The sequence below is a fragment of the Magnolia sinica genome, chromosome 14 (assembly GCF_029962835.1).
Source record: "Magnolia sinica isolate HGM2019 chromosome 14, MsV1, whole genome shotgun sequence".
Taxonomy (NCBI): domain Eukaryota; kingdom Viridiplantae; phylum Streptophyta; class Magnoliopsida; order Magnoliales; family Magnoliaceae; genus Magnolia; species Magnolia sinica.
In genome coordinates, this window is record NC_080586.1 from 5096261 (window position 1) to 5109461 (window position 13201).

A 13201-nucleotide genomic window follows, 5' to 3' on the forward strand; every position below is an offset into this window, starting at 1 on the left:
TTGCAGTTGGACTTGTTTGAATCCACATATCATCGATCTGTACCGTCCATGAGGCCCAGCCCACTTTTCTTCCTCTGCTTTGTAAAATTCACACAAACGATGGTTGTAAACATTCATGACTGTACCTATCTTCCATGAACGATCTTCGCCACCGATTTCTCCATGCCACTAAATGATGGTTTGGATCATCCGATCATTACAATCTTTCCAAGGTAGTAGAAGGAGAGTGGCCTGGACCAAATCAACAGTCTAGATAGGTGATGTTGATTCTTACAAGTCCAAATGCAACTAAGTGCATGGATGGTTTCCATATACTTAACCACTAGATCATCTCAGTCATCATCATAATCTAAGCCTTATCCAAAGTCATTGTGTCGGCTACATAAATCTTTAAATTATTTCTATAAATTACAATTGTGTTATGCTTGAAAAAAAATGTAACTGAGAATTTTCAATTCAATTCATTTGTACATCCAAACATGATATACAGTAGCTCACGAGGGATAGCCGGAGGTGAAGAAGATGGATAAGATAAGATTGGAGAAAAGTGAAAGTCGTTCTTGCAAGCGATGCCTTTTAAAGAATGACGATGGCCCAGATAAAAATAAAGATAGTAAGTGTGACCAGAGGTCTTACAAGGTCAAGAAAAGGTCTTACAAGGTCAAGAAAACTAACACCATGAGGTCGTGAAAGAAGATGATAAGAAAGAAGGAGATGAAAGTGATGTAGAGAAGGAAGCAAGTATTAAAAGAAAAAAGATGGATGGTGGAGGGATAAAAAGCTCAGGTAGGATAGAGCCTGACTTAGGCACGAAAGTGTATTAATGAGAAATCTTCCTTAATTCCATTGACGAAGATTCTGTCGACACCAAAGATTCCAGTTCTTGCATTCATGGAGATGGGCGTGGCCCACTTCTTGGTAATCTAAGAGAAGAAAAAAATGAAATATGTGTTAATAAAATAAATGATTTCTGCAATAAAATACAATTAATAAATAGGGCTCACTTACTATATGACAATTTTTTTTCTGCTTATGTTTCACTTTATTGTAACATCCAAGCCGTGAAAAGGGTAGACCATACCACTAAGATTACATGTATCAAAAACTGGAACAACCAACTTTTGATCAGGTGGGCCACACACACATACGTTGTGTCAGACTATTGAACGGTTTCGATTGCCTGATGAATGGACCATTGTGTTTTTTGTCTTGGGTAATCTTTATGATGGGGTGCAACTTTTGCACGGCTTGGATGGCTTACACAAGCCACACAAGGCAGAAAATAAAATAAATAAATAAATAAAACTTTGTATGTTGAATTAACATACAGTGTTTTGTATGTACGATGATTTCATGAAGAAAAAAGATTCATTTCTCTTTTTACCAGTTGGAATTTGAAATGAGACAGCTCTTCTTTTGATCTCATACTTCTCATCCTCCAAATTAAATCTGACCAAACAACAGTACATAAAAGGGAAAAAACGAATTTCATTAGCCATCTTGAACGTATACGCATGCATGCATACGTATATATACGTACAAAGTCTCAATACAACCAGATGGACCATAAGTTACAGTCCATCCGGCAGGTAACTTTCAAAATTTTACGTGCGTGTGAAATCCAAGCAGTCCAATAAATTGTTCACACTATGAAAATCACATATAATTAAAATCAGCCACATCCACTCATGGAGTGGACCACAGCTGCATTTTTTCATTTATCAATGGCTATACATTGTTTCTATGATGTGGCCCACCTGATAAGTGGATAGGTCTGATGTTTGTAAACATTGATCCTCATAGTGGGACCAAACTATTGGAAGGGTTGGATGTTGTAAAAATGTGATAGGTTGGAAGTTATTCACTGGGCGGATGGTAAACTTGCTTCAAGCCGCTTTGATTTAGAACTTCTCATACATAAATACATATGTATATATAGGTGTACATGAACCAAGGGCCAGTGTATATAGCTATTTCACACAATTTTTTCTACTTTGGGTAATAGAATAGTGCAAAGTGGTATATTGTATTGTTAAAAATAGAAAAAAAAATGGTGTTTTCTTTCAAAATAGTGGGTGTAAATACCAATTCCTTTCCAATACAGAAAACCCACATGAAAGGTAAGGTTCTTACTTTGGATCCTTACTCTTGCTCGGGTGGTAGACTCTCAGGAGTTTCAACAGCCGGTAAACGGTTCGAGTATCCATAGGTGGTGAAATTCCACGAGCGTGAGTGTGTGGGGTGTGTGTGCGTGTGTTAAATAAATAAATAAAAAAGGTAAGGTTCTTACCTGGTTCTACCTGAGAGAGAGAGAGAGAGAGAATCTTGTGGTGCGTTGAGCGGCTTGTGGGGGCTTATGAAGGGGAGAGAGTTCGGGCAGGCGGTGGGCTGCCCAGGTGGACCCGACAGCGACGAGTCGTAGCGAGGAAGGAATATAAACGGGGCCGTGACGTAAGCGCGAGCGGTCAGCCGGCTTCTCCGCCGGACTGACCGTCCTGCCCGGGGCCCGCTTACTGTCAGAAACGGCCAGGCGAATAACGGTCAGGAGATGAAACAAAGGGGTCGTCTTCCTCTCTCCTTCCCTGTTTCTCCTTTCCTTCCGCTTTCCTTTTCGCTCTCCACAACCCTTTTATTTCTCACTGGCCGTAGGATGTGACTGGCCTCTCTCGATCCACCATCCACGTGTCAACGTTTGACGTTACTGCTGTAAGTAGGGACCAAATCACCAAGATATCCATAGTCACCCACGTAGTAGGATTTGATTGGGCCACATGTATAGATAATGAGGATATTGTGTTTCCTGATTTGGCGCGGATTAGGTACTACCCCCCGCCTGTGGGGCATGCAGAGGCTCTGTGGGGCCACTGAGGGGCCACCCTTATGTATGGATTTCATCCACACCGTCCGTTCATTTTTCCATATCATTTTAGACCAATTGAACTAAAAATAAGTCTACCTAAGTCTTAAGTGGACTACACCACAAGAAGCAGCGGTTCTAAAGATGCACAACATTGAAACCTTCTTAGGGCCCACTGTATTGTTTATTTTCTATCCAACATGTTGATATTGTCGTATACAATAGTATGAAGTGACAAAACAAAATATCATCTTGATCCAAAACTTCTGTTTTCCCTAAGAATTTTTCAACGGTAGGAATTTAATCCCCACTGTGTGGTCCACCTGAGCATTGGATATTTCTTATTTATAAATTTTATAACCTAAAATGATATGAAAAAAAAAATGGACGGTGTGGATGAAAAGCATACATCACGGAGGCCTACCTAATCCGCGCCTTGAGTGAGTAACACTTAACTCTCGTTGTTACTGCGAACGTGGCGCCATGTTATTGGTGTGCAGACGCGTGTAAGAGAATAGTTTGAATATGTACTTAGAACTGACAATCTTTTCAGAGTTGGTGGGCCCTTCTCTGATAGCTTCTGCAAGCTATTAGAATGGGGAATGGATTGGCTACTCCCCCTGCCTCCAGCCCCGTGGCTGATGGTCGGTGCCCTTTGGCTCCCACCATGATGTATGTGATTCATCCATTCCGTTCATCCATTTTTACATGTCATTTTAGGGCTTTAAACCAAAAATCATAGGAATATAAATCTCAGGTGGACTACACCACAGGAAAACAATAGTGCTTGGATATCCACCGTTAAAATCCTCTTAAGGACCAATATACTGTTTATTTGACATACAATCTGTTGATTAGGTCATACAGACCAGATGAAGGGAAAAAACAAAGATCAGCTTGATCCAAAACTTTTATGGCCCCCAAAAAGTTCTTAATGGTTGAAGTTCATTCAACACTGTTTCCTGTCATATGGTCCACTTGAGACTGGGATATATCTCATTTTTGTTCTCGTACTATAAAATGATCTAGAAAAATAGATGGACGGCATGGATGAAACACATACATCATCATGGGGCCCATGGAGCACCCACCATCAGCCATTGGCTGATGGCAGGGGAGTAGCCAATCCGTTTCCAATACAATAGGATGGAGTGAAAAAACCAAATATCATCTTGATCCAAAACTTCTTTTGTCCCTAAGAATTTTTCAACGGTAGGAATTTAATCCTCACTGTGTGGTCCACTTGAGCATTGGATATTTCTTATTTTTAAGTTTTATAACCTAAAATGATATGGAAAAATAAATGGACGGTGTGGATGAAAACAATACATAACAGAGGCCTACCTAATCCGCGCCTTGAGTGAGTAACACAGAATTCTCCGTGTTACTGCGAACGTGGCGCCATATTATTGGTGTGCAGACGCATGTAAGAGAATAGTTGAATATGTTATATGTACTTAGAACTGAAAATCATTTGAAAGTTGGTGGGCCCTGCTCTGATAGCTGTAACATTGAGTTAACATTGAGTTCGGTGTACCTAAAAAACAGCTAATCTGCTCCATGTCTAACGGCTTCCGGACTGGGAAGGTAAGTGGGCCCTACATTGATGTTTTTGATAAATCCATTCTGTTTATAAATTTTATTAGCTCATTTTAAGACATGAGACCGTATCCAAGACTCAAGTGGGCCACACAAGAGGAAACGGTGGGAATTGAACGTCCATCATTGAAACATTTATTACAACTACAAAAGTTTTGTATTAGGTTAGGTTTTTATGTTTTTGGTTCATCCCAATGGTAGTGACTTTATAAACGGTTTGGATGACATATAAACATCAAGGTGGAGCCCAAGAAAGTTTCAATGGTGGGCATTTCTTTCCTCAGTTTTCTCTCTCTGTGTGGCCCACTTGAATTTTAGATTCTTTTCAGTTTAAATCACATCTCTTAAAATGAGCTCGTACAACATATGGACGTGATGGATTTCTCATAAAAATCATTGTGAGCCTCACCTAGGTTCCCATGGCATGAGCTTCTTGCCAAAGGCCCTTTCTGGCCCTAATCAAAGCCAGCCATGTTGGTGTCCTTAGTGATTTGATCACCTCACAATCGGCTTCATGAAGGATGTTGATTGCCTACAACCGCTGGCTTTAGATGATTCCTATACCACTAAGCTCTGTGGGGCCCACCAATATATATTTATTGAATCCATGGTGTCCATTCATTTCAATGGGCTCAATAGAGCTAGGCATGGCAGGAATTCCCTGTCGGCAATTCCCGTCCTTAGAAGAACTGATGATGGTATTGTTATTTTTGTTCGGATGCTAGCTTCCTATAATGCCTACATGGAGCCTACAAAACAAAAATATGCCAATCCCATCTTGAAGGTTTGGTGGTATTCATTTCATTCATCAGTTGCGTCAGCTCATGTTAAGAATCCAAGACTCAAAGACTCATTTGAATAACTGCGGAGTCCCTGGTAAGCAATCAGCATCTGTCAAAGAAGCTGATGATACTAGTTCCATTCCTGCTGCGACACCTAGGGCCTGTTTGGGAGCGTGGATTTGGAACCCCCTGGATTATGAACCCTCAGGATTTGAAAACCCCTGGATTTGCAATCCTGGATTATGAACCCTAAGGATTTGAAAACCCCAAGATTTGCAATCCTCCCAGTGTGTTTGGCACCCTGGAGTGTCAATCAACTTTAATCCAAAAGTAACTATGCATGGTATATTTACAGGGGTTTGAATTTAATTACTAAATCAACTTTAATATCTCTAATTAGTGAGATATGTAATTTTTGACACAATGGTTGTGATAAGCCTGTTGAAATATATGCTTTGCCTGAAAATGATGAAATTCCAAGTCTTGGATGGGCCGCAAGCACAAGATCATGTCTAAGTGACTAACCAACGATTTTTAATCGTTGATTAACATGAACAATGTTTGGACGGTGCTGATTTACATGGGTGATGTTTGGACAGTGCTGATAATCATTAGTGGGTCATGTGCACAATAGAATGATAGTATCGTGACACACATGTTACACATGCAACTACTGAAATGATTTTAGGTGTAATCCAAGCTCTCTCCTTGGATTGCAAAACCCCTCAAAAAGGGGATTTGAAACCCCCAGTTACCTTATGCTGCCAAACAACCAGGGGATTCGAAACCCCCTCAAATCCCCTCCAATCCGTGGTGCCAAATGACCTCTAATTTCGTGCAATGAATGTGGGGAGCCCAAAAAATTAAAATATGTGGGGGCCATTCTAAAGGCTGCGTGGCATCCACTCATTCATCAATTGCACTAACTCCTGTTAGGACACAAGTCCAAATGCCAAATGGATCCAAGACTTAAGTGGACCACACTACAGACTCGGTGGAGATGGGGTTGGGACACCCACCATTTAAACCTTCCTAAGGCCACCTTGATGTTCACATTCCATCCAAACGGTTCATGAGGTAATTCCCAACAACAAAAGGACAATTAAAAGGGAATGAAATCAACAGTCTATATTCAAGGCTGGCCAAAAAACTAATGGGCCATCTACAGTAGCCCAAGCCCAGACCATGCCCAATTAACAGTCCCAGTCCCAGTCCAAAGCTAGGCCGGGCTCGTTATGCTGGTGGGGTCACCTGGCACATTGCAACCCTTAGCCGTTGGGCTGTCCCGTTGTAGAAGGTTAAAATAATCAGACGGCCGACCATGTCTACCATGTTGATTCTAGGATCATCGCCCACTCAAATCGGGCCCATGAAAACCAATGTATGCACGGTTTTAGTATTTCTGGCTTGTTAAGCACATGTGAGTTGCCCCTTTTTATTCCTACACGTGTGATGCTCAGTGACCGAATTATGCACGTGCCTCTATTGTGTCATTTAATTGGTATTTATTATGAAAAACTAGTACATAGGACCCGTCCAATGCATGCGGAGAGAGATGAGGTGGTTCGTAAGAAGAGAGAGAGAAGCTGGCCCAGAACTTGTAGGGTTTGAGCGTTGCGCCCCTAAAACCTCCAGCTTGAAATCTAGGACCACCGGCCAGTAGGGGTGCACATGGGTCGGTTCAGTCCAGTTCTGAGGTGAAACCAGAACTAAACCGTTCCTAACGGAACCGGAACCGGACCCTAAAAACCGGTTCGGTTCCGGATTGGTTCTACGGTTTTGGGCTTTTTATAATCTAGCTCAATTGCATTTTATTTTTTTAAAATCCAGCCTATGTCCATTCGTATTGTGATCATTTGATGAATGGTTTAGATACTATGCAAGGTATGCAAAAATACATTTACGGAAACAATCAAAGGACTCATTGTAAAACATAAATCATGAGTCAAATACACAACTAAAATATATTGTAAACTAATAAAATAGTTTTAAGACAAGTTCAATTAAGATATTAGGATTTTATTTTTTTATTTTTTAAAATATTTATTGGTTGGGATGGTCCGGTTCCAAGTTCAGTTCCAGGTTCGGTTCTAAGGTTGGTTATACAGTTCGGTTCAGTTCTACATAACCCCAAACCGAGAACCGAATTGAACTAATCGGTTCTTTGATTTTTGGAACCGGAACTGGTGCACTTTAAAATCAGACCAAACACTGCGGTTTGGTCGGTTCCGGTCCGATTTATCGATTATATCAGTTCCATGTGCACCCCTACTGGCGAGCTGGGCCAGGTCGGGTTAATGATGAATAGCCTGGTCCAATCAACAAGAGGTCCACCATCGTAAAAAAGAATGAACAGTTCAAAGACGCTTGTTAGCAGCTTCCACCCACCATACTAGCCCTAGAGAGGCATCTCAAATCACACTACCGATGTGTTTGAGAATCAAGAATTTAGAGCTAGGCATCGAGTCAAGTCAGATCGAGTTATGGCTGACCCGACTCCACCTAGTTTTGAAATAGACCTGACCCAAACTCGACTCGACCTAGTTTTGAAATAGACCTGACCCACACTTGACCCGTCCCGGTACTGAGTCTAGAATGCCTAACCCGATCCATGACCTAAAATCATAGCTCAAAACCTAGATGCACCCGTCAAAATTACAGCCTCTCTATCAGCTACACGGATCTCATATCTGAAACATCAAATGTAAGTTTTTTTTATATGTACAAGTCGGTTTCAGATTGATTGAGTCGAGTCAGTATTGAGTTAGATTTTGGTTTGAGTCGAGTGAGTTACCGGGTGACCTGAACTCGACTCGCTTTGAGTTCGGATTAGACGAAGTCTACTCGGTTCGGATCGATTCACTCAGTTCAGGTCAAGTTCGGTCTAAACAAGTCGGATGAGTCGAGTCTGCCGAGTCGAGTCATCACGTGCCCAGCTCTAATCTGGATATTCATCAGCTGGGCCCATAGTGCATGGGCCATGGACAAAAAATAGGCAGATCTCATCACCAGCCCACGTCGAATGTGGATGGTTGGTCAATCTATTCAAACCGTCCACATTGGCTGATCAGGGTATGGAGGTCCAATGTAAATGGTTAGTCAATTTATTTAAACTGTCCATTTATTTTCCATGTATGGCCCACCCTAAATCTGGGCCATCTGCCAAATGCTCCATTGGGTGGCCTTCACATTTCTGATACACAAAGTAGTAGTAACATACTACCATGGATTGCCTCTTTGGAACTCTTATATTGCATTTAATCACATACCAAAGCTACGTCCAGGCATCTTTCTGGTGTCCATCTCCATCATCATCTTCCTCACCCCTACCACATCATCCCAGCGGTCCGCCATCGCATACATATCGGAGAGAAGCACATATCCACACGTACGTTGCGATTGCAATTTCATGATCTGCGCTGCAACCAGCTCTCCTAGCCTTGTGTGGCCATAAATCCTGCATGCACCAAACAAAGCTCCCCATATCACAACATCAGCCTCCATGGGCATTGCCCTGATTACATCCAAGGCCTCCCTCATGTGGCCCGCACGGCCGAAAAGATCCACCAAGCATCCGTAGTGCTTGACATTCGGTGCAACGCCATATTCTTTAAGCATAGATGAGAAATACATCGCCCCAGCATCGACTAATCCTGCATGGCTACAAGCATGCAAGACTCCAATGAATGTGACCCCATTGGGCTGCACGTCTGTGGCTTGCATCTCTTTAAACAAGGCAACGGCCGCGCGCCCACGGCTGTTCATCGCTAGCCCATGGATCATGGAATTCCATGTGGGCACGCTCTTGGCTGGCATTGCACGGAAGACGTCCATGGCCATGTCTACGGCCCCACATTTTGCATACATGTCGAGGAGGCCCGTCCCAAGGGTGGCATTGAGCTCAATGCCGTTGACCACAACATGGGAATGGATCATCCTACCCAAAACCAAGCCCCCCAGCTTAGCACAAGCATACAAGGTACTAACCAAGGTTGCATCACTGGCCCCAATTCCCGAACTTCTCATCTTCCCAAACAACCGCAGCCCTTCAATCAAGTGTCCACAACTAACATATGCACCAATTATCGCACCCCATGATGCATCGCTTCTTTGGGGCATTTCATCAAACACTCGACAAGCATCATAGACCGCGCAGCATTCGCCATACATATGGATGAGAGAGGTGGCCGCGAAGACTGCGGGCCCCAGCCCATGTTTGATCAGGTGTCCATGGGCTTGTTTCCCTTCATTGAGGCCCTGACCATTGGCACATGAAGTGAGTAGAAAGCACAAGGTGTACTCATTGGGGCGTAGGCCTTGATAGAGCATTGTACGGTACAAAGAGACGGATGTGAGTGGAAAGGCTGCTTGGGAGTAGGCTTTGATCATGAGGTTGTAGGAGAACACATCTGGGCTTTGGATGTTAGAGAAAATGAGGTGAGTTAGAGAGATGTTTGAGGGGTTTAGAGTGCAAGAACTGAATTTTAGTAGACGGCTGGCGGCGAAGACGTCGTGATGAATGCCGGTGGTGATGATCTGTGCATGAATCTGGTTGAAGTGGGCCATGTTGGGGCATTTCTCTAGTTTGGAAAGGAGTGGATGGTCCAGATTTAGTGGAGCTTGGGTGTGGGGTTTGGGGTTGGGTTTTGGGAGGGAATTACTGGGTTTGGGTTGAGATTTGAAAAGGGTTTTGAGTCTTGATGCGTACGTGGGACATGGATGGGGATATTGAGGTAGAATGGCCCATTTGATCATAGATATTGGTATTTGATGAAGGGATAGGATCTGTGCTGTAAGCGCTTATATGAGAGTAAGCAAGCAGCATACGGAGGCGAATTTCCTGCAGTTCTTGGGGTGGGAGGCCGTGAAAGGAAAAGGTGTGTGGGGCCATCATGATGTTTGTGTAAGATCCACTCCGTCCATTAGTTGCGACAGATCATGTCAGTACGTGAGATTAAAAATCAGGCAGATCCAGAACTCTAGTGGGCCATGAGACAAGAAAGAGCAGAGATGAGGATGCATGGCCCGCTTGAGTTCTGGATCTGCTTGATTCATGGGCTTACGTACTAACATGATCTGGCGCAACTGATGGATGGAGTGGATGTTATACAGGCATTACGGTGGGCCCCGCACAGCTTTTTGTTCGTCGGGCTTCCTACAACAAGCGGCACGGATCCATATCGTTAGTTTAGGGGAAGCTCATCCAGTATACCTGGACGGTGTATGGGAGGTACCCGACCTTCATGTCATTGATGCCGTACCTATGGACGAGATCGGAACCGTTTATTAAGTAGGGACGATGGTGATTGGATCATAGACCAAAATCACACTGTTTGGAAGATCCAACGGCTAACGTTCCGAGTAAAAAAAGAAAGAAAGAGAGAGGGAGGGAAGAAGATCATTTTTGGTTTATGGCCGATCGATGGTAGTGCCCACAGGACGAATGATTCGGAGCATTTGAATGCCCAGAATCATTAACTCCTACAAATGATATTGCAATGAGTAACATACATCTAAATACTCGGTTATTTTAATTCCCTTCCTGGGGATGAAGAGATTAGTAAGAAAATGGCGAACACGGATTAGCTACTTACAGTTACAGGTTGGGTAGCTAGACTTGCCACTGAAGTAACGTCACCAAGTTACGTAGGACCCACCATGATGTATGTGTTGTTGTAACATCCTGAATTTTCACTATTTTGAATTTTCAAAAAAATTCTTGAAATTTTTTTATTAATTAACTTATAATATCACTTAATGGCCATTAGCACTCAATAATAATTTAAACACAGGTGGAACCAGTAAAAAACCGCACAAGTCCATTTAATCAACTGTAAGAAGCCAACGAATCCGTCCGATCACCTAAACATCAAGTTTAGTCCCATGATCTACTCACATTGGACCCAAAGATATAACCGAAGTCAAGCCAGATGGCCCGTTTACACTTAACGACAACCTATGTGGGCCACCCAACGACCGAGGAGGGTCAGAAAAATCTAAAGATTTAGGGAACTGAAGATCTCACTGGGCTTGTGGTCCATCGCGAACCACGGACCCAATGGACACCCAGAAATAAACTATTCAGGCCGTCCCATCGGCACTTGCCAAATGCAACCCACCAATGCCAGAATTGGAATCTGGCACTGGTAAATAAAATTGAGATTTCAGGCATTTCAGCTGTCGGATTTCTTTCAGATTTACGGTAAAGGTCTAATGTATTTTTCTACACCCGCCCACAAAAATCTGGGTCCCGATCGTGGCACAATGACCGTTGATTGTGAATCAGACCCGTGCGACCAAACCCCATATCTGATCATCCCCAAATTTTGCATGACCCTTCATCGGGCCATGGAGCACCTATCCTATGAGTTTTATGGTCAAAGGGTCACTAGAACTGCCCCGGTTATCCAAACAAGCTCTAGACCGCTCGTTGGTGGACCACTAGTTCCAAAACTATAGAATAATGTCCGTCTCATTGGCTTGACGACCATCGTGGGAATCGGACCTGGGTGCGGTCCAGAACCGGTCAACTTGAGCCGAAGGATGAGTGCATGGGAAGTGCAAATACCCTAAAAGAATGAGTTGAAACTTAAGTGAATTGAGTAGTCCACTCTTATGCAAAGTTGAGGATTTCGGACCGTTGGTTTGTGACCAAACTTTACCCATGGAGTAAGGATATTTTCCTGCTCATATCCGTATAGCCGCGGCCCTGATCGACTATCGGTAACCGTTGAACAGACTTCTTATCATATCTATCGATCGGCGCATCCAAATGGCGCGCCGATCATATCCATACGTAGATCATCATTAGGGCTAGTTATCCTACGGTGTATATTGACTTGTACACCCCATAGTGGGCCTTAGAGGCTAGAAAGACTCTCTCATAGGTCTAGTATAGTAAAAATCCAATACTTGGGGCCATTGTCACTAAATCGGGCATTATAAAAAGGCCTCATTTGGGGTACCCCTCTCTCCATACGAATTTGCCCTAGAGAAAAGAAAGAGAGAAAGAGGAGAAAAGAGGAGAAGGAGAGAAGGAAGAAGGGAGAGAAAGGTGGGCCCAAGGGAGATGAGATCTAGAAACTCATCTTCCCTTTGCTCAAGAAATCCCACATCCACAAATAGAAGTAATTTTCATCCGATTGGGGAGGTAAGCACCCATCCTTTTGTAATATTTTGTGTTGAGCTAGGATTTGTATGAAATCCTAACATGCAAGTGCATTGTCTTATGATTTCGGCCGATCAACATCGAGTTTGGCGTTTTTAGGTCGTTTTCCAAGATCTCAACGATCCATAGGTGCGGACTATTATCCTTAGGTGGCCTAGCACCAATTATAGTTGGAGTTTAATGATTTTGTTTGCTTGGTATGTTGTATGGGGAAATCTAGAGGAACCTAGGGATGACATGTTGTTGAAATTGTATGATTTACATGTTTATTTATCTTTGACGTTAATCTTGCCTCTCTCATGATCTAGTGTATAGATGATTACATGCTCATGTTTGGTTGATTTCTTTTTCTCATATGTGCTGCTTCATATTGTGTATGATTCATTTGCTCTTATGTATTTGATCCCTTGAGGTGTAGGAAATGCTTAACTTCCTCACTAACCCACACCACACACATACACCTTATTCATGATATTAATAGTTTGCTTGCTAGAGAAATTTGAATTGTATGTTGAGCAACATGAGAACATGGTGTTGTATATACTTGATATTACATTGGTAGTTGGTATGCTGTGAGTCACTATTCCTACCTTTAAGTTGGTCAGGAACATGAGGAGAGCGAAGGTGGTTCCGTTGGTAGGACCACCTTGAGGTTAAACCCATGGGTTTGCGCGAGTGCGTATGGGCGGCAGTAGTTATACTACATGGGTCGCTTGTACCCGATGTCGTTTCGCCACATACTTACCTGGGCTCGTGCGGTTTAGTCCACTGGCTGACCCACCTGATTTGTTAACC

General features: G+C 43.0%; 1 protein-coding gene and 1 long non-coding RNA gene across 3 annotated transcripts; both read right to left on the reverse strand.

The window, feature by feature from the left end:
* Positions 1 to 436: 436 nt before the first annotated feature.
* On the reverse strand, positions 437 to 2611 carry LOC131225692 (uncharacterized). Of its 2 annotated transcripts, XR_009161486.1 has the most exons (3): positions 2291 to 2611; positions 1385 to 1449; positions 437 to 923 (listed from the first exon to the last, which is right to left on the reverse strand). It is a non-coding gene; the product is annotated as an uncharacterized LOC131225692 (long non-coding RNA). The 2 variants fall into 2 exon arrangements; XR_009161485.1 differs by lacking the exon at positions 2291 to 2611 and having other exon boundaries at positions 1385 to 2127.
* Positions 2612 to 8499: 5888 nt separating this feature from the next.
* On the reverse strand, positions 8500 to 9804 carry LOC131225992 (pentatricopeptide repeat-containing protein At4g21065-like). Its single transcript, XM_058221625.1, has one exon. The coding sequence runs from the start codon at positions 9802 to 9804 to the stop codon at positions 8500 to 8502; it is 1305 nt and encodes a 434-aa protein (XP_058077608.1).
* Positions 9805 to 13201: the final 3397 nt, after the last annotated feature.